Source organism: Acanthaster planci, linkage group LG16, assembly GCF_054643075.1.
Source record: "Acanthaster planci isolate LZ-2023a linkage group LG16, COTS_SCS, whole genome shotgun sequence".
NCBI classification, from domain to species: Eukaryota; Metazoa; Echinodermata; class Asteroidea; order Valvatida; family Acanthasteridae; genus Acanthaster; species Acanthaster planci.
Window position 1 is genome coordinate 323,774 of NC_141792.1, and position 27,936 is coordinate 351,709.

Genomic DNA, 27,936 nt, shown 5'->3' on the forward strand with positions numbered 1-27,936 from the left:
TCATTGTGCTCCGTACGTGCGATTTACAGGGCCGTTTTCCAATACTCAACTTCATCTTTGTCGCAGGCTTCGTGTTGGAAGCCAATCCTCGATTGTGGGCCTGAAGCGTTTAACTTAAATTGAAGAACTGTAATGTTTGGCTCTTTTGCATATATCTTAATACTTGTTTTGTGGCTCTATATCAGACTTACTATTGCGCTTATAACCTCAAAGTCAGGAAGTAAAAAAAAACAGTTGAAGCCTGACGGAGCCCAAGTCGAGTATTCAATGGAAAAACAGCCCAGGATCCCGTCAAAGAACACAAATGTCTGCACCAGTACTAGTGTGTGTATGAAAGAACGAAGTTTATCGTTTCCAGCTTACTGCAACTGTGCTGAATGATATTTTTAGTGATTTCTTCTGTGCACGCAAAAATAACATTTCCTTGTGTTCACCTTCAAGTTTCACCCGCCCCACATTGCCACCTGCTGAAGAAGGTTTGAGCCCGGCTGGGTCCGAAACTTGTGCCTATGGTTGGAACAGTTCGCTCCCCTCCCCCTGGGGGGTGGAGATGAACAGAGCCAATGGTAAGCGGCTACATGAACTATTTCCCTGTGCCTAGTATTTACAGAGGTGAGATGGTTTTATCACTTTGGCGCTCCGCTTTAAAACTTTTGCGGAAATCTTACTCTTGGGGGCGCTACATCAGCTATTATTTTGCACGTGCGTCACTAGCACTTCGCTGTCGTCGCGATCATTGCGGGGCAGCAAAATCTCAGTCTACAGTTTACAATGATTGTCTTTGCTAGAATGCTAAATGGGGTTTGTCATTTGACGACATTAAACTGTTTAAGGACTTTGAGTCACGCAGAAAAGACGTCTACTGCTGCAAAATTAAGAACAGGTAGCTACATGTAAAATGTTACAAAACTTTTACATGCGTTGTTATGTTGCCTTCACCACTAGTGATATGCATGTTTTTGGCATACTTTGAGTGTGTTTGTTGGACTTTGTGTAAATATCAAGGCATTGAAGGTTTTACTTTATCATCACCCATCAGGATTTTTGTTTTTTCAGTGAACATAACATGCACAATGTGTCAGTCATGTCAGTACCCCACCCAATTAATCATCCAATGAAACTTGAAGCTTTTGCCAGTTTGCTGTGGGGCAGTGCGGACATGCGGGAGTTTCATGCGGGAATGTCCCTGCTGCCCCATATGTTGTTGGGACATGTTATGATAATTATATAGGGAGGGATGTGTGGATTTACATGATCACTCGATCTTTGCACCATCTAACAGTCTTACTGCATGATTTTCCAAAAATTCAACCATCAATCAATTGCCTTTTCTTTTCCACTGTGTTTATAGTACATTGTTTTGAAAAAGGCAAGTAGGCCTAACATTGGAGATTACACACACAATCATCAACTGATAGTATATTGCAATCTCACAATTGTGCAGACCGACTGATCACACCAAACAGTAACAATAAATTACTGTTCTGTTTAAATGATTTCTGAAAATAGGCAAAAGGATTTACTGTCATAACCATTATCTGATTGCATTTTCTGTATATAGGAATATTACGTTTCAGGCTGAGATATGTCCTATGGATGGTGGCCCAGAGAAGCCATGCAAGGTCATACTGTTCGAATAACATTGGGCATGCTAGTCATGGGTCAACATACACAACATCACTTTTGAAAGCGCGGTTTGCCTATCACAGATTGAACAGAAATGGTAAGGGTCCTTGACATTTTGTAGAAGCAGTTTGGAAGTATAGACAAACAACTGGAAAATGAAAGAATTCACATCCTTTGCAGATTTGAAGGTCTTACATTTAGATATGCTAATTATGTGTTAGTTTGAAGGAATGAAGGATATTTTGTTTCATGAGGATTACATGTAGAAGCTTGTCTTGTACAGCATGGTTTGGAAATTCCTCACAGTATTTATGTATTCTGGCATTTTTTCATTGTTCTAATAGTTTCATCTCAGAACACTCACAGTGTGAGTGTGAAAGATGCATCCAAGGAACACCAGCAGAAACCAGTGGAAGCAGAACGTTGCAATGTATCAAAGTTGGAGAAAACCCCCTCTCCCACGGAGCCAAGAACACAAGAGAACCCTGCTGATGTGTCACAGCAGACTCCTGTTCTGACCAGGCCCACATCCTTGCTAAGAATTCCTGCTGCAGGTGAGGATAAACGAGTCAACAAACAGAATAATAAAGCCTCAAGTCAGAAGGACGGACGGTTTTCAACATCAGTAGCACCATCACCTATCAAGAAGAGAGCTACTGCATCGGTCTCAACAAATGCATCATCATCAAAACAAACATCAAAAGCATCCCCAACAAGGAAGAAGGTGTCAAAGGAAAAGGTGCTGGTGTCACATAAGAAAGGCCAAAACCCTCAGAAGAATATTTTGTCCTGTTCTGGCCAAGCAAAACTTTCATCCACAAAACCAAACACTCAGAGCAAGGCTGATGCAGGGATCAAGGGAGCAAAAACTGGTAATCAAAATACAAAAAAGAGTAGCACATCTAAACTTGATAGGGGCAAAACTGCATCGATTCAGGCAAAGTCCAAAGGGGCAAGTAAAAGTAAACCTGAGACAGGAAACCAGCAAACTTTGACTGGTAACCAAACTCTAGTTGGGAACAGTTCAACCAGTCACAAGGAAGCAGCAATCATGTCAGCTGTGTCACAATCTCATTTGGCAAATTATGCCAAATCTGATACGAAGGCACACAGAATAGAGACTAGCGCTCAACCTCACAAGAGTGATTCAGCAAGTGACCCTGATGGTTTGGGTCAGTCATTTGGTCAAAGGTCAAGTCAAAGTGCAGGTCAAAAGTCAAGTATGGCTACACAAGCAGCTGCTGACTCTGCCTATTCAAACAGGAGTTCTACTATGAATCACCCTCTCAATGGTGCAATAGTAAGCGAAGCAAGTGCAATTCCAAGTGAGCCTTTTAACTTGTTAACTGCCAGTAAGAGGAATTACTTCAGCACAATACAGTTCAAACACATGATACCGCCAAAAGTTGGAACGAGGAGCAAACTCCACAAAGGACTAAATGAGTTCAGGGACGAGCACAATGAAGCTACCTTTTTTGATTCTGCAGTGGACAGAGACTTTAATGTGGATGAGGTGGTCCACACCAAAGTCCAGTCTAAATCTAGCAAGGAGAAACGTCACTACTGGGGTATTGTAAAAACCCCACAAGCTTACCTGCAACCCTTCATGGATGTCAGCATCTTCTGTGGCATGGTGAGTATCTCATCTCCTGACAATGTTCTGCACTCCAATTACAGCAGTTTGCAATCAATTTTTGTTCGCCAGGCATGAAATATTCAGTGACAAATTGGACAGATTTTCATGCAGATGAAACTGATTTATTTGGCTCCAAAAGAACAGGGGGATCTTATGGTTCCATACTAAGGATGTCCGACTTTCAGAATCACAAAAGTAAGATTTGGTACTCAGAATTTGTTTTTCCCATCTAGGTCCAGGAAGCGCAAGCGTTGTTTGACTCTGCCAGACAACATGACCAACCACTAGAAACAGATCATTATAACACTATGCTGCAAGCATGGGCAAGAAAAGTAAGTCATGTTTCCTAACTTGCATGATTTGTTGGTGTTTCCATCGCTTCAGTCTTCTTTTGCTTCAGGTTTGTCATAATTCCAAGAATAAATCACTCTGTTTATTTCAGGGAGATCTTCAACAGGTCCGGAATTTGTTCTCTCAGATGACTGCAAGTCAAGTGAAGCCAGACCTACAATCTTATGCTGCTGCATTGGAATGTATGGGACGGTAAGGCCCTGTCTATTTCTGCCAAAAATACTGTATGAGAGAGAAAACTGATGTCTTTTTGCTAACATTGTTTAGCAAAACTGTTCAAGTATCTTGATGAGTAAAATTGGCTAGGCAGCCCCCAAAAAGAAAGCATGTCATGCAATGCCATTACTAATGTGGATGGCTTAAATCTTATCAGATTCAGTTTGCTTATTTACCCAGAATGAAGGATACTGACCGCAGCACTGTCACCAAATGCCTAGAGCAAATGGAATCCGAGAAACTATCAGTCTCTGATATCTTCAACGTCTGTAAATTCACCAATGATAGTAGAGAGGTCATCCTGCGTTTACTTCAAGATGTCATCCCAGGGTTCCAAGCCCCGCCTCCTTCACAGCGCCCTCAGTGCCAGCTACAAATTGTTCAGGATCTGTATGGAGAAGGCAACTCAACAAGCAAGGTTTACACTGCCTATGATTTGAATGACTTCGTTTCACATGTCGCATCATTTCTGTACAATTCCATTACTTTTTGTATTTGCATTTTGCCATGAGGGCTCTGGTTGCACGGTATAGGTGTCTAATGCCACTAGGCACATTTGTATGGTAGTAATTTAAGCTAGTAATTATTTGCATTTCAGACCAATGCAAGCTCTTCTGATATCATCACCAAGGAAGAGATTCTCTGCAAGCTAGATGAACAGATGGATATGGAGAAGACAGAGACAGTGATGGTGCCGTCTATAGAACAAGAGAATCCTCTGACTAACCACACCCTTCAAAAGGTACAGTACATCAACAGCCACGCCCTCTTTCATCAGTAACCATATCCATACCCAGAAGCCACACGTGCGTGCATAGGGATGAATAGTCACACCCCCGAATAGCTTTGTCTCTGGGAGAAAAAAAGGCCAGGCCCATCGAAGAAGGTTGATGGGTTCATTTATTGAAGTAAAGAATCCTCCCAATGACAAAATGTGAAGGCTTATCACACCTCATTCCTCTTATGTTGTTAAATGCTGAAACTGTGTACATGTAACATTTCCAAAACTAACCTTTTCTTCTTGCTGCAGCGTGCTATCTTGGAAGAGCATCGACAATTATGGCAAAGTGCCTTATTGACAGCTTTGAAATTTGAAATTCAGAAACTTGCCAAGATAAATAAGCTCAAACGTAAGTAGAAGATTGTTTCTACTGTGAGTAGTGGAGTCTTTTCAGATCCATTGACCCACAGCGGATAACACCAATATGTTTTGAGTTTGAATGAAAATCGCTCATGGTGATCTTAGATAAAGTTTAAACTTTATTTACATTACCAGAAAACAACAGAACCTGGACTTCTGAATTCATGTGAAAGACGGATCAGAAACATAGTTAACTGCAGCTTGTCAGTGAAATTTGCTAGAAATTGTGCTTTTGGCCATTGTGAATTTTTGATATTTTTAATAGAGCTGTCAAAATAAATTACAAGCTGAACCATATGTGCCACTTTACCGCAGGAGCGACAGTTGGCAAGTTGAACTTCTACCCCTTCCTGTCCATCATGGATCCCAAGGAGTATGTAGAACTAATGCTAGAAGCTTTACAGAACCTAGCTGTGTCAACAGAGGGCAGTATGACAGTGTCACTGGCCAGAGAACTTGGTAACAGGGTCCAACGGAAATTCTTCATTCGAAGGAAGATAAAGATAGGTGTAGCCGACAAGGTATTGAAAATTTCATTTTTTTGGCATGCAGTAAAACTACTAAAAATGCCATTTATAAAAAGTAGTTTGACATCACCAGACACGGCTTAAACTAGTTTTGTCTGCTTATTTGTAGTTACAGGAACTATACAGACAGTATGTGAGTGAGGGCGTTGGTTTGAAAGTTCTGAACTATCGAGAACTGTGGCAGAGTCTTGAAGACAAGAACCCTGAAGGGCCCACCGTGGTAAGCAGACATTGTATGGTTTGGTTGTGCAACAATGAAGTATGAATTTTTTATTAGAGGTAGTCCATTTTGATCTTACGTCTGCTTGAATCTTTTTGTAGGATGCTGATGTACAAGGCTGGCCTGCAAATATAATTTTAGGGGTAAGTTGTGATGAATTAAGCGTTTCTTAATTTTTGTCCTCTTTTCTGAGAAAAGTTTAGACAGTGGACTAATCATTAAGAGTTAATAGATGGCAGGATTTTATATTAAGGATTTTGCAAATGTTGATGAATTTTGAAAGGTTGAACTTCAACCTAAGGCATGGAAAATGTTTAGAAAATTACCGGAATCCAAGGGATTTTCGGAGGAATTTTAATAGTTTTGTGTATTCAACTTTTTCCACAAGCTGGGAAGTCTTCTTGCTGACATCATGATCAGAGAAGTCAAGATTAATATAAACATGGTCAACAGCAAGAAAGAGAAGTAAGTACCATCAAAAGTAGTATCTTGTCTTGAAAGTAAGAGACATCCTGAAGAAGTGAAACAATTGGTAACTACCCTTTCTCCCTCATCTTTGTTTTTTTACAGAAAAATGATTCCAGCTTTGTATTACATGTACACCTACAGGAGTTTCAAGCAAGTTGGATATGTGAAGGTTGGACACCATACTTTGAGTCAACAGTTTAGTGTTTGACTTAATTTGGGAGTTGTCAGTTTTGCAATAGTAATAGTAGTTGAGTTCTAATAGGAGTATAGATATTGAAAGTTGGCATTTTTTGTTTTCAATTTCTCATTCTTAGCCACACCCATCCCTCGTTGAGTTGCTTCAGCAAGCCAAGAAATCCCAGATGCCATTTGAGAGCAACCTTCTGCCTATGCTAACCCCTCCCATCCCATGGACCTCTGTCAAGTTCGGAGCTTATCCTCTCAGTACCAGTAAGTTACCATGACAACCAGTGCAGTTTTAGTCAATTAAATTTTGTAACTAGTGAGATCTAAAATAATCCATACTGCCCTGTTCTTGTTTGCAGCTAAGATCATGCGTTGTAAAGACGGCACAGCCCAACATCAGCTTCTACTGGAGAAGACTAAGTCAGCTGAGTTGTATCCAGTTCTAGATTCTCTCAACCAACTAGCAACTGTACCATGGAAAGTCAACAAACCCGTGAGTTATAAAGATGACTCTACAAACAGTCCAAGATGGTGCTATCGACTTCATTAAATATGTTTTGAATGGATACTTGGGACTAGAAATGCCATCCACTACATCTTTTCCCTTTTTGTTTCTCCCACTGCAAATTTGTTAAACTAAAAGGTGTATTTATGTTCCTGACAGGTCTATTCCTTGTACTTGTTTTCAGATTCTTGACATAATCATGGCTGTGTTTAGGGAAGGAGGAAGTGAAGTGTTGGACATACCCCAGCCACCATCTGTGCTCGCTCCTGTACCCAAACCGACAGGGTAAAACATTCATTGCCAGATTCTTACCTTTATCACGTAATGTTCTTGATTTGGCTTTGTAACCCTAACTTAGTCGTTTCAATTTCCAGAGAGGCCACTGCAGAAGAACTGGCAAAGGTTCAAAAAGAGAGGGCAGCATTGCGCAAGAAGCAGGCAGAGATGCATTCACTACGCATGGACATGTTATATAAGTTGTCCATTGCTGATAAGGTGAATCTCAGTTTTTGTTTAGGAAGAACTTTGATAAGATTCATATCAGAAAGAGATAAGTAAACACAGATAAAGTGGTGTACTTTCTGAATCTCAATTCTAGTATCGTGATGAAGTGACGTGGTTTCCACAAAACATGGACTTCCGTGGGCGTGTCTACCCCTGCCCTCCTTACCTTAATCACATGGGCAGTGATGTCAGCAGGAGCATTCTATTATTTGCTAAGGGGTTACCATTAGGGAAGGATGGGCTAGATTGGCTGAAAATTCATCTGGTGAATCTGACAGGACACAAAAAAAGGTAAACTCAATTTTTTTCTACAGAGTGTAAATGTCTAGAAATTAAAACGTAAAATGAGTTGTTTAATTAAAGCTATGTCAGTGTTTATTCTTTCAAAGAAAAGAAAAGTATTTGAATGTTATTTATAAATGTAAACTTTTTCACAGGTGTTCATTGGCTGAGAGATTAAAATATGCAAATGAGATGATGCCAAAAATTAGCGACTCGGCTGAAAATCCACTGAATGTAAGTGTTTTGTAGGTTAATTCAGATAATGTCGTTTTACAAAGAAGTTTTGCAAATATTTGAACTGTTAGTGTATTCAGTATTGAAGGTTTGATGTTTTGTTGTTTTAGGGATTTGGCTGGTGGACAACTGCTGAAGATAAGTGGCAAGTCTTGGCTTGCTGTATGGAGATCAACAAGATTATGAAACACCCTGGAGATCCCAGTACATATGTCAGTCACCTACCGATACACCAGGTGGGTGAAAGAACAGGCTTAGAATCAGCAATGAGGATTAATAGAGAAAATGAAGTATGTGGGTAGGAAGAAAGTAGAATACTAGTGGGGAATGGGGTCAGGATAAGAGAAGGGGATGGGTACAGGATGGTGTAGGAGACGGTATGAGATTGGGAGATGGGATTGTGATGAGGACAAAAGGTGGGAATTGGGAGTGTTGTAATGGAGTGGAGAATTGGGTCAGTTCATCGGTTGGGGATGGTTCATCGGCTGATACCTTATCCGGAAAGCAATAAACATTACTAAACATTCAAATAGGTGTGGAGTGCATTTGGTGGAAATGCAACTTATGTGAATTAATGTTACTATTTGACAGGATGGTTCGTGTAACGGTCTTCAACATTATGCAGCCTTAGGTCGAGATGTCGTAGGAGCACGGCAGGTTAATCTAACTGATACAGAAGCACCCCAAGATGTCTACAGTGGAGTGGCAGAAATGGTAATTGCCGTGGTGTTGACTTGCTGCAGAAATGCAATGCACTGCTCCTTGTGCTGCTTTGCTCTTGACTTAGAAGTGTTCTGAAACTGGGGCTGAGTCAATTTGAGTAATTCACTCTTTGAATATTCCACCTCAATTTGATCAAATATCCACATATTTGGTCATAACAATCGGTAGATTGTTGATGAATAAACGATATACAATATCAGTTGCAGTAACACACACAGTGGTACATTATGATCAATATAATAGCTCCTCACATCTAGGAGTATCTCGAGCCACGATTTAGCAAGATTTAAGAGATGAACAAGACTTCTTGCCCTGTTGAAAATTTCTATTCTTTTTGATTTATTTAATGCATAATTTACTTTTTAAATCGTAAGATTTCTTTTGCTTTTCGTTTGAATCTGCTTGAAACAAGCCTCCATAGTGCAATGTTTCTCATTTAAAACAAAGGAAAATTTTCCCTTCCTTTTCATGAATTTTGCATGTGGGTATTCAAATTCAAAAAATGATTTTTGAATATTCAAAAATCGATCGAATATTCGGTTATTCGGCACAGCCCTAACTGAAACGTGTACTTCAAACTTCATTCATTGCTGGAATTTGTTGAATCTGGTTCAGTGCCAAGGTTTCTACTCAAAGAGGAATTAAGTTTGAAATAACACTGAAATAAAAGCACTAATTGGACAAACTTAGTCCAGCAAGATTCTCAGTTTACGTCTCTGCACCTTGAAGTTTTAAGTAGCAAGAAATAACTCTAGGTGTCGATATCTATTGTGTTTCTGTTGTAGGTTGGAGACATTTGCAAGAGAGATGCACAAAATGGAGTGCATCTGGCTCGCATGCTGTGTGGGCAAATCCATCGCAAGGTAGGCCAATAAAATTACTATGGCTAGTCTAATGAAAATGGATGTTGGCAAAGCAGTAACATGCCTATTGGTCCCCCCCCCTCAGGTTGTCAAGCAGACCGTCATGACGGTCGTGTATGGAGTGACTCTCTATGGAGGTAAGTTACAAATCTTGAAGCAGTTGAAGGAGTCGAGCAACATTCCTCCAGAACAGATGCAGTATGCCGCTGGATATCTGGTCCTCAAAGTCTTCCAAAGTCTGCGTCAGATGTTTACCAAGACCAGAGAAATACAGGTGAATATCTTGTACAGCCTGACAAACGGCCTGTGGAGAGAGTAATGTTTAGATTTTGGGGAAAAATGCAAAATAATGGGAGGTTGGGGGCTGTAAAAACTGCAGCCATTGATTGGATTTCAAACCATGTTAAAGAATAAGAAATGCCACTTCTCAATTCTACAAATTTGTGAATAGTTTTTGAGCTTGTCAGCCAGTCAAAGTGTATGGTCTACTTGATTGCTTGGGTAACAAGTGACTTGAATATTATCAATTCATTCCAGGATTGGTTGACTGAGTGTGCTTGGCTGATTTCCAAAGCTGGACAAACAGTTGAATGGGTCACCCCACTAGGTTTACCAGTGGTCCAACCTTATCATAAGAAGAATCTCCGAGTCATTAGCCATGCTGATCGGATCATGTACCATGAAGATCGAACTGATGACACAGAGTAAGTCGTATCTGTCCATCCTTGTGTCAGCACAAACCAGATAATGTACCAAATAACTTGCCCTCAGTAGCTTTTCTGAACAGAAGTTTACACAATACTTCGGTCATTTCTTGGGATGGAGTCTCATTTTATGAACCTAAATCTTGCTTTCACATTTTCTCCACAGGCGGCCAGATTCCATGAAGCAGAAGAACGCTTTCCCACCTAATTTCATCCATTCCCTTGACTCTACTCACATGATGCTGACATCTCTCTATTGCCACAAAGCTGGCATAGACTTTGCCTCAGTGCATGATTGCTTTTGGACTCATGCGTGCTGTGTCCCCGTCATGAACAAAGTAAGCTACTGCTATTTCACTGGTTTCTCTATGTGCACCTGTTGCCGCTCAATCAATTCCACTCTGACTCGTGGAGAAATTCTGTGGTAAGAGTTACTCTTAATGAAAATCTGGACTGCCTGCATTTTTTTTACACCAGAACCCACCCAATGGATACGACAAACCAGCTTTGGGATCACTGATTGTGATCCAGATCCGTGTGAAACAAACAGGACCTACATCAACAAAATGTAGGTTTCATTGGCTCACAAATAATTATTTTTTTTCTGCTATAAATCATTAGTATGTTCATTCTTTTCAGATTTGCAGAGAGCAGTTTGTCAGGCTCCACAGTGAGGAAATTCTTCAAGATCTGGCAGACTTCCTGATGCAAAAATATGGTCATTTGTAAGTCATCACTACATGTATTTTGAATATACATGTAATAGCAAACTGTTTAACTACACTTAAGATCAACATCTCTCAATGTTCATAACAAAATCTCATTACTTTTCCCCTCAGAAACATAATTAGCACTGCCAAGTTGTTGAAGACCAACCCAGAAATGAAAACCATCGGAGATTATATCATCCAGGTTCCTGAAAAAGGAAAATTTGACCTCCAGAAAGTCTTGCAATCAACATTCTTCTTTAGTTGATAACCTTTAATAAGAGGAAGAGATTTTAAATTACCCTGTTGCCTATGGATGTGTGATCTGTGCTCAGTGTTACTACTGAAAATTCTGCCTACAGAAAAATTCCACATGGGCAAGTTCTTCATGAATGTAAAGTCAGTGTGGTACAAGCTACAAGCATTGTAGATTTATCCTGTCTTAGCTTGATGCAGTTGTGAGCTTGTCAGGTAGAATAAACCTTTTGTGACTTAAATTTGAATAAAATCTGGTACATGTACACCAAGTTATTTGATTGCACATAAACATACCAACTTGAATTCCCCAGACTAAAGACACTGTATACCTCGTGATTCTATACCCAGCAAGAAATGAGACCGAGGGGTACCCCCCCAACATGTCCAATCCCTATACACATTCCAGACTATTGTTACTTAACACATCCCCCCAAGATGTCTGAAAGGAATTCCCCAGATTCCTGCGAGACAATGACCAACACAAAGCAGGGGGGTTCTCTCTGTCTCATACCTTGCTGCATATGCGTGATTCGGGACAAGCTTTTGCATAGTGACCACCGTCTCCAGAATGGACTGGTTCCTTTGTGCCGTTCTTTTCTACTGAAAACAAGCGTATTGAAGCAAGGCATCTCTTACGTAACTAAACAAAAGCTTGCCCCAAATCACGAGGTATAGCAACGGTGTCTTTAGTTTAGTATGGAGAATTCAAGTTATAGTTACAGTAAACTCCAACTAAGTTGGCATCGCGTAACTCGTCATATCGTCTGATGTTTGTGTGAGTTAAAAGAACTTGGTGTTTTCAGATTTTATTCAATATAAACTGGCAAAAGGCTTATTGGTCCTTTGATTAATTGGTACTGGATTAAGAAAATAAGAAATCTTGTCCCTTTTCTGTATTCAACAGATTTTAAAAATATATTCATGTGATTTAGCCAGATTCTTCAAACTGAATCCCTGTTGACCAACTTGAATTTCTCAATTTAATAGAAGGTACTTGCATGATCAGTAGGCTGTATGACAAATGGACAGTACGTCTCTTGAAGAATTCCAGTATTTTGCCATCACTTCTCCTTCTTGAAAATGCAAACACCTTTATAAACATGGTCATCGGGACGTACAAATTATCTTATTCCAACAGGTACCTTGTATTATCAGCATGGGTAAAACTGAACACAAATTGGAATCTGACATCTCATCTTGTTATAAGAAGGATGTCGTATTTAAGAGTGCTGTTATCATTAATGTTTGTAATTTTGAGGTTGGTTTCTCAAGAATATGAAATAAGGATGCAGACACATGATGGTAAGTCCAGACACTTTTTTATACACTCTTTACATTCATTATACAGGTCCTTCCTACTTGATCAAAAGACTGTCAGTCAAATTCAACCGCGTCATTGATAGAAAATAATTATTAATTCAGATCATCTCTTGTCTACTTATTACAATATCTTTATACACGTGCACAAACTTGTTAATGTTATGTACACATAGTTTTTGTTTTTATTTTGTATAATGCAAGAATTATATATTACATAGAGAAGACTGGGTGGTACGTGTATTTCTCCATTTTTACAAATAAAGATATGTACACTAAATCCATCCCTTCCGAAAAATAAAAAGGGGAAAGACGAAACATGAACTACATACCAGTCTTGGTACATTTTCCTTGCACATGAACCAAAACTTTCTGAAAATCGAAGTTAGGCAAAGAAATACTGGACAGTTATAATTGGAAAAAAATAATGGCTAATCCATGGCAGGGATTAGTCTAGTCTGCCAATTGGTATCAGAATTGTGAAGTTTCCAATGGAAACTGTGATCAAATGAATAAAGACAAGTCTTTACAAATGGTAAAGCTGGGATGGAAATTAATGAACCTCTTTATTTTGTTGTGGAGGATCTAGTTTGGACTGATGGCACTGTGTGTTAAAACCGGCAGTTGTGCAGGATGACATTAATTATGCAGCAATTATAATGAACTCAAATACATGTATACATGTACCAAATATCAAACTTTCACTTCAATATACCTACCTTTCACAGACCATAAATCTTGTCATCAGAGAAAAAAATAAGTTTTCCATTCTAATTACAGATTTACATTTGACAATTTTTACAGATTAGAAAAATAGTTTTACTATGACGGTCAAGTAAACCCATAGTAAAACTGACATTCCAACTCCTACACACGGCAAACAAAACATTGCTCAATAGTTCACACGTACCTGTACAATATTTGCATACTCCCTCAAATGCCTTGGAGGTATTACCAGCTGAACTGTTATGAACCCCATCCATTAATATACAGTATATAGAGGGATTTCACACAAGCACCGTCTGCACATATCCACATCGAAACCGAAGCTCTCTCTGTTGAACTTCGTCACGCACGCCCAGAGTCCACACAGTACATGTTTTATCCGGTTCGCAAGTGTGATGCCACTGCAGTTTAAACCACGCCCACTGCACATTCAGATACATGATCACTGTAGGTACGTTAGTTTGCAGTAAATTGCTGTTATTTTTTTAAATTTTACGTGTTGAGTCATCCTGAAAGACTCTTCCACAAACATTTGCAGACTGAAAAGTCTGAATTTAACATACCTTTATGTATTTTGTGTCTCGACTCCTTACTTTCAATCGTCTGATTGTATTAAGAATTGAAGCTGACACATACAGCCTCGTTTCCAAATGCGGAAGTGCGCAGATCGACCCTAAAAGCATCGTATTGGGATCCATCTATTCCTAACACTGCCTGAATGAAGAAGTCTGACATGCACAGCATCTTGTAGGGAGAAGGAAGGTCGACTGGTGGTATTTCAACTCATGGTGGCAGCAGATCAACTTGAATGACATGTAGGCTTGCGGGTACACCATGGAATCAATCTCTTTTTTTGGACGCGGTGTGGTTCTTAGAACCGATGAGAACCACACCTCTTCCAAACAGAGATTGACTCTATGGTGTACCCGCAAACCTAAATCTTAAGTAACTTCCACCATGCAAAGCTGTAGATCTTACAGATCAACTTTCAATATCAATTCTTAGGCAGCCGTATACGTCCAGCACAACTTCACAACGTCTCTAGACATAACTACCCAATCATGCTCCATTTTACACACATGACCCGAGTCTAAGGAAGCATTGAACCCCACTGCAAATCACAAGGCACATTAGAATCAATTATTTGTCAACCCAATTTGTCAAGGCATAAAGTATGTGTTATTCTGATTCTGCTATATGTTAGAGCATGCCTCAGGTCTGAGCCCATGTCCTTCATTAACATGCAATTACACCTAGCCTTCAACTGCAGACATCACTAAATTTTCATGCTGTTCACTGGAATTACAGCTCCAAAGTATTGAGATGGTCTTCACTGCTTATAACGGAGAGCTGTTAATTACTGCGAGGTGGGACACAGTGTTTTGAGCAAGGGTTATGGCACCCTTAGGCATCTCCCTACGGGTGTTAAAGTGCTATACACCACACCACAGCAGTCGACAATTGTTGTCTTTGTTTCTTTATAGATTCTTGCAATACTTCTAAAGTGATAGTTTCTTGATGTTTGTGTTTTCCATTGAAAAAAATTACACATCCAAGACAAAACATGACAAAAAAATCCTTTTTCCAAGACACTAGGTCAGTCCAAACCCTTCAAGCCAACATTGTGCTTTGTGTTCAGCAATCATGACTCATATCATCACACATCATCCAGTGCATCTTCAGCTATCTTACTTGATGTAGCTAAAAACAGTTTGTGACAGTATAAAATGTTACACTGTGCAGTTACCTCAATGCATGACTTACGTAAGGAGCATCATGAAATAAAATAAATATCACTGAAGTGAATAGTCTAGGTGAAAAACTGACATAAAGCACAGCTACTAAACGTTCTGTGAGGACTGTCAATTTCAATGGCTTAAAAAAATAAAGTACATCTAGATGAGCTAAATATGACTCCAAACACAACTAATGTTGCAATCTTCAAAAGTAAACCATCATTGTATGACTCAAAGTTATATCGCAAAAAAAATGAATTCCCAAGTTTTGAAAAACCACACGCTGATATTAAAATAAAAATGAAACAGAAATGATTTGTTTAATTTTTAAGGGTAGTAAAATCATGTAGGCTCACTATCTGTTTCAATCAACCATAACTAATGGCATACACTTCTTTCAGCATTCCAACATTCAAGAATATTGTGCTTTTCTACAAAAAAGTGAGTTAAGAAATGGCTATCTCTGCAAAACAGTCAACATCAAACCCATCCAGATTAGACTGAAATACCGACACTTTGGGTAAAGTAACTCCCTGAACTTCACAAGCAATCCTTAAAAAATGGCATGGCACTGATTTTGTAACCATAGTAACAAAAACATCCATTCATTAAAACAAAACCCACACACAGAACTCTTATCTACAGAAAAGTTAGAAATCATTAAATAAACCAGTCCAGCCATGAATAAGGTATCTGACTCCACCAGACATTCACCAGAGATTTGCTCATCTCATTTCACTGTCCGTGGTAATTTTTCAGCATGATCCAAGCCCCCCCCCCCGAAAAAAATGAATGGAACTATTGACTTGGAGGTCTGTATGCGTGAACTATACACACACAAACCCAAAAGGGTTCACAACACCCAAATAATGGTTCTTGTTTATAAATACCCCAAACCTCTCCCTATTGAAGTCACAGACAGTGAGGGCGCACATCAGCACCAAGCTCATACCTGTTGGCATATGCATCCATCTTCAATGTACATACTTTCAAATATTCTGTCATGTCCATGTTCCAGCACTGTATCATAACTATGTTCCTGAAATTCCCCTAAAACTTGATTGGTACTGCTATCAAAATGAACTCAACTCCAGCAAAGAAGTACAAGGATCCTCTCGTTTCATATTCAGCCAATAGAACTCGTTTTTCAGTACTTGGAGTCTTCTACCTATCATGACTGGCCTGGCTTTGTCAATTTCCACTGACAGACTATACTCATACTATGCTATCCCAGTCAAATGTGTCTTCCTCCTCATCAGCTGGATAGTTAGGAACTGTCTGGACATGCACAGTAGGTACCTGATGTGCCCTGGGTTGTGGTATGGTAGTCTGGTGCCTTGGACTGACTGATAATTGATGATGAGGGGAGAGACCATGTGGTGACAGACCCAGAGATGTGGAGCTGTTGTCTGGACTGAGAAGATTAGGGGATCCCATGAGTGAAGAATGACCGCCTGTTGTAGAGTTAGAGTAGTTTGAATGTTGACTGCTGTTGAAACCACTCCCTAAAGACAAAACAGGTACATTATAAAGACGTCCCAATGGAATCAGTTTATTTGATTAATAGATGCAGCCACAAAGACAAGCACTAGTATAAATCTCTGCTTACATAGGCGGGTAAGGTTTGATTAATAGATGCAGCCACAAAGACAAGCACTAGTATAAATCTCTGCTTACATAGGCGGGTAAGGTTAACGGAACTATTATGAAAAAGCTATAAATACAGGCCAGCATTGATGAACAATTCAATTGTAATCACAATTACGAGCCAGTTGGGTATTCCAACAGAGCATGCTCAGTACGAAGCAATTTAGGAACAGCTGCATGCACACATGATATTCTGTCCTATCAGTATAGGCATACGCCGACTCACGAGCATGTTTTGTTCCTGAAAGACCCTGGCTTTTTGAAACATTGAACTGGCTTATTAAAAAGTCTCACGAAAACTCAAACCGAATTATTCCTTTTAGTACAAAAATGCCATGGCACAGCAAATGAATCCCAATCCTGTTGGATCAAATCCAGCTGGAGGTTTGACAGGATTGTACAGTTTCAAAGAAGAGTGAGCCCAGCCACTATAAGGCTGTGTTCAAAACAGGCTTTCAGAGCTTACGCTACATTTCCTGGCAGGATGACCTCACACATTTGTAGGAGACTGCAAGACCTTGACCTAGCTTTTAATCTCCACACACTGGCAACAGATTTGGATTACCATGACCTAGCTCTAGATATAAGATTACAGGTGACTTAATGCCTCTGGAGGTTTGGGGAAGATTCATGGTTCCATAAAGCTAAAATTCCTAGGAAGATGTGAATTCAGGACAGAAGTGATGGCAACATCGGCATAAGTTAAGATCATTATTCTGAACATGTTTGGAGTTGAGTTCTTGACAAGCAACATACCTGTTGCTGCTGAGGAGGCTGACAGACCACCCAAACTCTGAGTCAATAAACCAGTCTGTTGGAAGAACTGATTTAAGGAGGCAGCAAGATCAGCAAACTGCTGCGGTTCAAGGGACCAATTTTTCAGGTCTGCTTGCTTCATACTCTCCATTAAACCTAATGTTGGGAAAAATAAACATTCTTTATAAATGGAACTTTGACTCCGCCTCTAAGGAAAATATAGTCTGAAGTATATCAAATGTTGGACAAAAAACAATGGTGGAAAACAACTTGAAGGAACTGTTTCTCACACTACAGTACCTTAAAACTCTTCAAACCTTTATGACTCTGAATTCCTTGATAGCATCTTTCTTTTTCAATATTTTTGTCTTCCAGACTGGATATGCAGTCTTACCTTGGAACTGGGACACGTCAATATCATTCCAGTTGGCTGTTCTTACACTCTCCTTCAATAGATCCAGATTCTGGAGCCAGTCTAGGTTGGAGCTGTTCAGACTTAGCTGACCTAGCAGGAAGGAATTCAGTATTTGCAATAACAAGGTTACCACAAAATAAGAAAGTTAACGTTAATAATATGTTCGCATCTAAAATGACAATTTGGCTTACCAAAGGACACATCTGGCTAAATTTGATCAGGGTAAAAGTACAAGAACCAACTGTTAACCACTTCATTTAACAGTCCGTTCTAAACTTTCACCCTAACAGACCTTTTCCCAGCACCTTGCTCTCTGTAGGACACTACCAATGACATGACTCACCTAGATATTGCTGTGATTGCTGTAGCTGGTTACCGTTGGGTGAGCCTACCAGTGATTGCTGTGGGGATGGTGTGTTACTATCCACCTGGTGGAACTGGGATAAGGGACCATCTAAAAAAATCATCCAAGGAAAAGAACCTATTAATAGACTGCTTAAAAGTAGGCAAACGTTTTGCGTTAAAGCATGCAGGAATGGAGATTCCACTAATTATTTTTCTATTTTAAGCATTGTAATTTCCAACCTGTGCTTACTGCTTATAATAAATGTATGATATAAGTTTCTGTTAGGAATATGTGTGCGAAGCAGCACTGCAAAATTCTGTCCTGGTCTTCAGGCTGCGCTTTCTGAAGCTAAAAATCCTGGTCCAAGTATGTAAACTTACTCATGGAACTCTCAAATACTGATTTATATAAACTTCGGAAGGAGGCACTGAGATCCTCGATGTTTGGATTAGATTCAAATAACTTGGTTCCAACATCTTGGCTTGGCGGTTGCTGTTGCTGCTGCTGTGTTTGCAATAGCTGCAGCTTGAAGAAGAAAAATACCACAAATTCAACGTGTGAAGACAAGGAACAAAAAGCTGGATCGTCATTTATGATGTTGGAGGTCAAAGTGAAGTTTCATAATTTGGGAGAATTTTCCAGACTGCAAACTAATGGAGAACATATCAAGCAGCAGAAATAATATTCTGTCATGAGAAAAAAAAATCAGTGAGTGATTTAGTAAACTAAATGTCACAATGACAGTCTGTTGGAATGTGTTTGTAATTTGGCCTCTGATATGAGACAATTGGTGATACAGTTATGACACAGGGACACATACAACGTATACATATGCACAGAGAATAATACAAAATACTGGTATGTCAAATGCACAGGTTGTGACTTTTGAGAGTGCAAAGCAGGTATTGAATACAAACCTTTCTAGAAGTTTGTTCTCTATTCCGATTGGTACTCATAAAAGCCATTCAACTGCAAAACGAGCCAGCATTACCTTGTGTGGCACTCCCCCTCTTCCACACTGCATACATGCACACAGCCTCCCTATAATCTTTCTCATGTAATAACCAGTCACATACACACCTGTTGTTGAAGTTGGGCAGCTGTGTTGGGGATGTTGATCTGGGCTAATGTAGGTGACATCACACCTTGCACACTGCCCCCAGAACTGTGGAGACTGTCATCAGGACTGTACGGTGATGACTAGAAAAACAAACAAACAAACCAGGGATGAGATTGAAGGACGAGGAGAACTCCACAAACATTCTGCAAATGGGTGGTTAAAAAGGCATTCAAAAACCTTGACTTTTAAAAGCTTAAATCAGCATCAAAGCATTAGGTCTCTCTAAAAACATGTAAATAGCTTGAAGGGACAAGGCAACTTCTCCTCTGCAAAGTGCCCTTGTATTAAAAAATCAAATTGTCTATGGGAATATTTCAGTGCGCATCAAGGCAATGGACTGAGATGTCTCTGTGAAATTCCTACAATGTTATGAGTCTTGCACTCAATTTTCAGAAAAAGATTTGCAGTTCCTGACCTGTAGTGAGAAACTGGATAACTGAGTAACTTCTGAGAGGTTGTTTCACATGCATGTAAATATGAAAATCTAAAGGGATGGAAAAACTAACAAGCAAAATGAATATTTATATTTGTGATCACAACCTCTAGTTCTTCGCTGTCTCCTTAATTATTAAAGCCTACAAATAATGCACATACAACTGGAGCATCATGGACAAGTCAGGCTAATATAAACCCAGCATACGCCTATTAATGTTGCAACTACAAAACAATCCAGTTTCATTATTTCATTTTCAGGAACTAACACCCACACAGACACTGTCCCCACTTATAGGGAGGTGCACTTATACTTCCTGGTACTTGTTTGTATGTGTCATGGGTAATAATAGGAGTGGACCCAAATTGATCTCAGAAATCTTGACTGTAACCTTGAAGGTCCTTGACCTGCTATGGACATTACTCTGTGGGGAGTTACTCTCACAATCAATTTATGCTACTTAAAATAACTTATGCTTTCAACCTAATGCTTCGGATGAAGGGCAAGGACAAATTTATTTTGGAGCACAGCTCAACATGGCTACATGTATTTGGGCTTCCAAATGCTCAAGTAACTACATGTAAATGTTGTAACAACTGTTGAGGAAGATGTATCTCAAAGTTTTCCAACATTCTCTCCCCCCTAAAAAACCTACTGGCAACACAAAACATACATGCACTGGCAATGCAGTGAGGTGCTGGAGTGTTTTGTGGGGGTGGGTAGTAGCACCCACCTACATGTACGTATCTGTGGTATACAGAGAGAGCTGTAACCTGTATCCAATGTCAAGAGTGTTTTTGTACCAGTGGACTTAAATATTTATACAGAAAACTGGGCTACCCTCATAAAAGATTAACCTTTCAAAGAAATGAGCCATTAACCGCCTTCCTGGGTATGTGGTGATCCATGCTTTCAATATTTGAACAGGATAAGGTCACACACGTTAATGCCTTTAAAGGCTGTAACAATTAAAGGAAGTTATGGTTTCCCCTTTTCGTGTCTGTGTAAGTTATCTTCCATGTATGGCCTCATTCCACAAGCTTCAATACTAAATGAACGTAAATGTACATGAACATGATGCAAAAAACTAATGCAAATATGCCCAAAGTACAGCACAACGAAACGTGACCCTAAAATTTTCACTCTCTACACGTATGTATCGGTATACCAGTATTATTTCAGGTACCTTGATAACACAAACTATAAAAATGTGTAAATATTGCCTCTTAGGCCAACACAAACTGCTGCTGAGAAACAACTGGCAATGCTGAAAGTGCATTCGTCACGACTTCATCAGTGCATGCCAAGAGCAGCCAGTGAAAAACATTCAAGTTTCATTCTAGCAAATTGAGTTTATTGTAAATAAAGTGATAATTTCAAAACCAATAGGTCACCCAAATTTAAAGTCTACATGTTGTACATCTCCCAGACACAAAAACCTCCACTTCCAGAAAATCTGACCTTTGATAAACAAGGTTGCTAGGCCTCAAGTGTTTCCTGAGTATTGATACCAGTCTAATCCCTATGGCCAATGACCTCTGACATGAAAGGATATACTCAATACCTTAATACACACTTATCTCCCTCAATTTCCATTAATTGCTCTAAACTACACAGTTTGTGGACAGGTGGTAGAAGGATTGAGGCTGAATAAGGATACATGTACTCTTTCCTAATATGGTCATGTCACTCCATAAACATTGAAAACTAAGGGTTTACCATTCAGAAGGCCAAGTTATGTTATCTTGTCATTAAATCACTCTGCTTCAAGACTGGTCACACTGCCTGTCACATGCAGGAAGGAACAGTTACCACACCACGAACATATTATATATACAACACACACATGTGGTTTACACAAGGTGTGGATATGTGGTTTGGTAAACTATCCCTCCAGTGATATAAATAACAATATGATGAAAATACAACAGATCAAGTTACCTTATAACCACGCTGAACCAAACAAGGTTATGCAGGATTTCAATGGTCCCTATGGGGTTAGGGTTAAACCAACTGATAGGACACAGTTGCACCAAGAGACACTTTTAAATGAACATGTACAGGTATTCCTACGGGCCATATAAAGATTACAGTGGGGAAAAAGGCTACACATGTGCTGCCATCAATATGGGAACTAATGCTTAGTCAACTTACCCGATCACTGTTTCTTCTTTTTCTCAACTTTTGTCTGGTGGGGAGGGTATCTTCCTGAGGATTCTGGTCGATGGCCCAGTAAGAACCCTGCAAAAATTTACACATTCAAGAAATATCTATTACATGTAAATGAGTTCATATAAAAATGAACTGTTTCATATAATACCGTATGCAAGAGATTCCAAATTATGATCACCAAAGCAGGTAATCAACAAAATCCAGAAATGATCGAAGTACACGTATCACTAACAATTTAATAATCTGTAGCTGGAATTTAAAGGCATGACAAGCATTTGAAAAACGGCAATTTACAATAGTGCACCACCAAGAGTATGCAACAAGTTGACCAATTACAACACTCAAAATCTGTCGACCTTTTCCAAACGCGCATTAGGTAAACAGATTTCACGCATTGTGATTGGTCAACGTGCTACTCTTGGAGGCGCACTATTGTGAAACGCCCGTATTGATAACTGAAAAAAAATCATCAGAGAAACAATTTTACACCTAAACCCAGCAGGAAAGAGATGTCAATGACCAGCCAGGAGTTTTTACTGGTAACTTTTCTGCTTGTTTTGACTGATCTCTCATCTTTAACCACCTGGTTTTACAAAACAAAGTCAAGTTTGTTATAAAACACATATAAATATACAGAATCCTAATGAGTTCTTTGCTCATGACAATGTGCATAATACACTTGCCATTGGCTAGGATGGTAGAACAAAATCTTGACACCTCGCCAAACCAATAAAGGAAAGTTGGATGAACACATCTAAGTATACTGGGCCGTTCTGTTTCCCTTAATTACATCACACCAAAAACAAGCAGGATATTGGCTGGGCACTATCAGATGGGTCAGCTTCTAGACTGTTCCTTGTGAATTTACCACCAAAAAGCCAGCACGACCTCTGAATTAGGATGGATGGTCTGTATTGACAGTCTACCTACTGTATCATGCATGTGAAGTGACAGGGCAATGAATTATACTCTTGTGTTGGTGTTGTGAAACTTTCATTTCATTTGACACCTTAGAATACTGCCATTTGACTTGCATTTCACCTAAACCTTACTAATGCAGCAGTACATCTACGCATGTATATAGTAGTCAACCAGAGGTACATGTACATTCCACATACTGTATCTAAACATGTTCCCTTGATGGGACTGCATCATGGGGAAAGTTATTTTCAGTGGGAGAAATTCTGTCGATATTTCAAGGACAGTCATTTTTCACAGAACACTTTTGTGACAAGATATTAAGCAATAAACCATTACATGTGTGAAATTAAATGTATGTGTGTACATTAGACCATTAAACATGCACAAAATGCTTGTTTTATGCCATTGAGTAATGACCTTCCTGCATGTACATGTAGATACTGCCTTTACCGAATTCTGGTGGTCACATTCCAACTTGCCTACACAGGCTGTCGAATCAAGTGCAAAGAGAATAATTACTTCCACTGACAATAACCATCAAGGTCATAACACAGAGGTACATGTACAAAAGTAATTGGCCATACATGGTTACCCCCATATACACGTACATTACACAGGATGACATAATGCCCCAACTAACTATTTATGGCCAGACTCTACCCACTCTCTGTTCTTGCTCTTCCTGGTTGGCTGGTTTTGCTATTTTGTTCTCGACACAATTCTGCATTTTAATTACAAGAAATGCCATTTTGCGAGAGTCAAGTCCATTGTACAGAAATTGTCATACAGGGTTTTCATGTGAATACTGCATCATAAGGGACCTTCCTTCAAGTTCCTTGTGCAATCCTCTGATCTGCAAACTATCACACTGTCATTTGCCATACATAACAAGCACATGTACAGACACATCCATTTCAAACACCTCCTACAATGGCTTCATGGATGTACATGTAATTCCAGATCAATTAACATGGTACATGTATAGTAACCACTTGGTACATTTTAAGCATTCAATCATATGGCTTAGTGCTGAAGAACCGATCCAACAAAACCCATTATGTGATTTTATGGAGCTTATAACTGTCGCAATGACAATTTATGACAAATTAAGCAAGGTCATTGCACTTCCAGATCAAAACTAAAAGCATGAACATGTGCCAAGTCATTATATAACTTTCCAGCATCACTTTGATGTTTGTATGAAAGTTACAATATCAATTTACATACATTCCACACTTGAAGGGCCCATTACCTAGAGGCACCTGCTTTGTCAATTTAGTTTGGAGTTTTTGTTTCCAGTATCTAAAAGGAATAAAGTGTATTTAAGACCCTACACTTATTACTAGAACAGCATCCAGTAGGCTTCAAAACTTGTTCAACATTTACATTTTGTTACATTTTGATAAAAATTCATGTACATTAACTCATTCTTTTGGCGAATGAACTTCCGAATCACAGTACAAAAACTTTAAAAGTCACCCCTCCCCAAACAAAACTAAAAACAAAACAAACCCCTTAAAGAATAAAATCAAGGCCACTGTTATTTACTATATTAATTTGTAGTAGAAGACACAGGAATACAATATGAACTTAGGTATTACATGACCCAATGCATATCAGTATTATACAAGGAATTCTTATTCTTTTTCTCCTAAGCTCTGTCAACAAGTTCATGCTTACTACTTATGGGTATCAGGACATGAATATAAGTGCTTGGAACTAGGGCTTGATTTCAATGAATTTGACATTGCATGATGCATACCAACCTTTCCTGGGTCATCTTTTGACCTGGCAACTTTCATGAAACACTTGTTTAAGGACAGGTTGTGCCTGATTGAGTTCTGCAAAGGAAAATCACACAAAATCTGTAATGTTACACATTCTTGAAACATTTTTTAAAAACTGCTACATTAATACGGAAACGTGTTAAAAGTTACATGTAAAACATTCAGCAGGAGAGAGAGAAATCTGTAATGATGTGAATTACATCTGGTTTCTCATTTCATTCCCACTAGTTTGGCCTGACATTTGAGACAGCCAACCACCCACTTACAGTTTACAGCAAGCTGCAGCACCCAGATTTCATCTCTTGGGAAGGTGGAGGGAAATTGGCATAATTTAGGAACCAAATTCAAGAGGCTGTGAGAGTGCAAGTCATTACCCCCAATGGGGAATAACTGGGTAAGGGCACAAGCCTAGTCAGAGCAATTGGCACCACCTCTGATCCAACCAAATATACATGTACACGACACAGTCCGGATGTGCACACCTTCTACTCAGAGCAAGAGAATTTGGTACATTTGTGTGCACTCTGAGCATTATTAAAGCAAACCTGTGAAGAGTCCATGTACGTGTATCAGTACTCCTATTAGCTCCATCAGCTTGCAACAACAGGCAGTGAGTTACATTACGTCATTGAGGAAAAGAAGCCGATTTTGCTGTGAAAAAACTGTCAACATTCCAGCATGTTCACAAATCTTTCAAAAAATCAATCCATTATGATCAGAACATGGTGTAGATTATACATTTATGAATGTGTAATTTGATCATAGACATATTTTAATACCAGTGGCTCAACGTAGAAAAAAGGAAACCAATGAGTCCTCTTTTTTTGCACACATTATCCAATCTTTTTCAAGGCTGGCTGTTCTTATCCTTTTCATGCAACAACTGGAGGCTTTTTGTGCGGCAAGCATGTCAGAATGTGACTACAAGGGCAACATTGAGATCTCTCCTCCTCTATCTGCTCCAAGCAGGAACAAAAGAGGGCTTGTTTTGAAATGCCACTGACAGTTACTTTGTACTCACTCACCGAATAGGCGCGCAAGTTTATACACGTACTATAAATTTCTGAGCATAATATGGATATGACATACGTCGTTCTATGTGTCCTCCTTTTCCATTTACATGTATCTACACATACTGTACATGTACATCTTTGGTGAAAATTATGGGACAATCAATACAGCATATAAAAAAATAAACTCAGCATGACATCAGACATTGCCAAATAGGGCTCAGCATAAACGATCATTATCCAATTTCATTTTCAACAGAGAGTTGAATTGTCTTCTTCTTCTTCAGCATATATAGCCACGGGAGAAGACAGAGTGACAAAAAATTAATTTAAGTTCCTATCCCTGGATCTGATAAACTCAAGATCCTGATCCCCAAAAGAGCTGATTGACATTGTTGAGCCTACTGTATCAGGAAGGATGTAGGTCAACTCAACCGTTTGCCAACTCGATTCCTGACCAACTTGACCGTCGACCAACTCGACCGTTGAACCACCTCGTCTGTTGACCAAAAAGTCGAGTCAACTTAACCATTTAGCAACTCAATGAACCCATGAAATCAACTGAAAAGCAATCAATAATTGAACTTGTGCCGATGAGATACTCCAAAATACTTTTCCTAATTTGAGAACACACGCACGAACCCCCGAAATCTGTCACCACACTGTTTGCATGCACATATTACATCATGCACGGTAAAAGGAATTACACGCGCGATCCAGAACTAGGAAAAATGCGTTCCTTCTATGCCCTCAAGAGTCAAGTTGACCTTCACTGTCGAAGGAACAACGGTTGAGTTGGTCAAGAGTAGAGCTGTCTCGAGACGAGTTGGAAAGCTGTCGAGTTGACCTGACACGATCAGGAAGCCTGTTCCAATCTATACAAGTTCTGGGTACAAAGGAATTCCTATAGGCTTCAATTCTGCTGTGCGGCAAATCAAGTTGAGAACTACATGTATTTCCAGTGACTGTTCTATGTGGTCTTGTGGAAGCATGCTTGACAATAGACTTCGGAATAGCAGATAAACCCATATGCATTTGTTTCCTCAAGATCAGTCTAGCAGCTTCACGACACTGTTTTAGGGTATCCCACCCAAGGTTTGTGATCATGTTGGTCACACTAGCCTCTCTTTACAATGCGTGCTGCACGTCGTTGTACCATCTCAAGCTTATTGATGTAATTAGCCGCGAAGGGATCACATACTACTGAAACATACTCCAGGTGTGGACGAACGAGTGCTAAATATGCGGTTGTTTTCGCCATTTTCGACCACTGCTTTCAGTTCCTACGCAACACACCTAGGTTATACCCAGCAAGAAATGAGACCGAGGGGTACCCCCCAACATGTCCAATGCCTATACACGTTCCAGACTATTGTTACTTAACACACATCCCCCAAGATATCTGAAAGGAATTCCCCAGATTCCTGCGAGACAATGACCAACACAAAGCAGGGGGGGTTCTCTCCGTCTCATACCTTGCTGCATATGACCTAGGTCATGGTTAGCCTTCTTGACCATATAATCATAATGGTATTCCTATTTAAATTTGGGGGAGAGGAAGACTCCCAGATACTGGTGAGGATCCATCATTGCCAGAGAATGATTATTCAGTTTATAACAAGGCCTATTGCATATCTCCTCCCTTTTGTTTCCCATGTGCATTATAATATGTAGGACAGACAGGCAGTAGGCCTAGGCTAGCATTTCTTTATATTAAATTGCATTTGTCACACCTATTGTCATTACACAAAACAATAATGCATACCTTCCAACCACTGCCAGCATCTCTGTAGTAGGGAAAACTGTCACATATCCATTGATAAATCTCACTTAAGGTCATTCGCTTTTGAGGCGCGCTATTGATAGCAAAAGTGATGAGATTGGCGTAACTGTACGGTGGTTTGCCGTCCTTAGCCACTTGCTGTGATTCGTCCCACGTAGCGCTCGTATCATGAGGCGAACTTGGCGACTTTCTCATGGGTATCGTTCCTTTACTTTGGTCCACAGCTGAGTTCCGACCTTGCTGGTTCTTTCCAGGGATTCCACTACCATTTAAAGCTCCCCCAACATTCAACCTGGGAAGCCAGTCCATCGCAGTTAGACTGCTCTCCAAACTCAACTCCGTCTCCGCCGCCATTTTGGATGTTTCTGATCTCCGCCGCTTCACATAAGCGTAGGAATACTACTTTTACAAACCCACAACCTCTCAACTTCCGCAATCGGAATGCCTGAGCTATGATTAGTCACTTTAGTCGCTACATCAGATAAAACACTTGATTTTTCAAACAGGATACTTTTAATTCGGTAGAGAGATCTATTCCAGTAGAAATGCAAGCTGCACTACGTTCAATGGCTTGCGGAAGCCGCTGCGCGCTATATTTCTGGGCATTATACCCCCC

At 39.7% G+C, this 27,936-nt stretch overlaps 2 protein-coding genes across 7 annotated transcripts; one reads left to right on the forward strand and one right to left on the reverse strand.

Moving 5' to 3' along the window:
* On the forward strand, positions 1-13,008 carry LOC110984605 (DNA-directed RNA polymerase, mitochondrial-like). 4 transcript variants are annotated; one of them, XM_087147525.1, is made up of 28 exons: positions 1-129; positions 442-566; positions 1,562-1,723; positions 1,971-3,259; positions 3,496-3,594; positions 3,705-3,805; positions 4,010-4,247; positions 4,428-4,571; positions 4,860-4,959; positions 5,286-5,491; positions 5,607-5,717; positions 5,819-5,860; positions 6,106-6,182; positions 6,288-6,354; positions 6,500-6,635; positions 6,731-6,864; positions 7,061-7,161; positions 7,251-7,371; positions 7,475-7,671; positions 7,818-7,896; positions 8,007-8,132; positions 8,488-8,610; positions 9,405-9,482; positions 9,568-9,756; positions 10,020-10,186; positions 10,353-10,524; positions 10,826-10,911; positions 11,026-13,008. In XM_087147525.1, exons 2-28 carry the CDS (start codon positions 551-553, stop codon positions 11,159-11,161), a joined length of 4,497 nt encoding a protein of 1,498 aa, XP_087003651.1. In that variant the 5' UTR covers positions 1-129; positions 442-550; the 3' UTR covers positions 11,162-13,008. The 4 variants fall into 4 exon arrangements, with proteins under 4 accessions (XP_087003651.1, XP_087003650.1, XP_022100639.2 ...); XM_022244949.2 differs by lacking the exons at positions 1-129; positions 442-566 and adding an exon at positions 686-883 and having other exon boundaries at positions 1,971-2,180; positions 3,114-3,259; XM_087147524.1 differs by having other exon boundaries at positions 1-566.
* LOC110984587 (forkhead box protein J3-like) lies at positions 12,454-27,902 on the reverse strand. 3 transcript variants are annotated; one of them, XM_022244922.2, is made up of 9 exons: positions 27,303-27,902; positions 24,507-24,581; positions 21,802-21,888; positions 19,175-19,294; positions 18,475-18,613; positions 18,092-18,202; positions 17,728-17,838; positions 17,334-17,489; positions 12,454-16,435 (listed from the first exon to the last, which is right to left on the reverse strand). In XM_022244922.2, the coding sequence occupies exons 1-9, from the start codon at positions 27,672-27,674 to the stop codon at positions 16,146-16,148; spliced, it is 1,461 nt and encodes a 486-aa protein (XP_022100614.2). In that variant the 5' UTR covers positions 27,675-27,902; the 3' UTR covers positions 12,454-16,145. The 3 variants fall into 3 exon arrangements, with proteins under 3 accessions (XP_022100614.2, XP_087003652.1, XP_022100613.2); XM_087147526.1 differs by having other exon boundaries at positions 12,454-16,384; positions 18,475-18,619; XM_022244921.2 differs by having other exon boundaries at positions 18,475-18,619; positions 27,303-27,901.
* Positions 27,903-27,936: the final 34 nt, after the last annotated feature.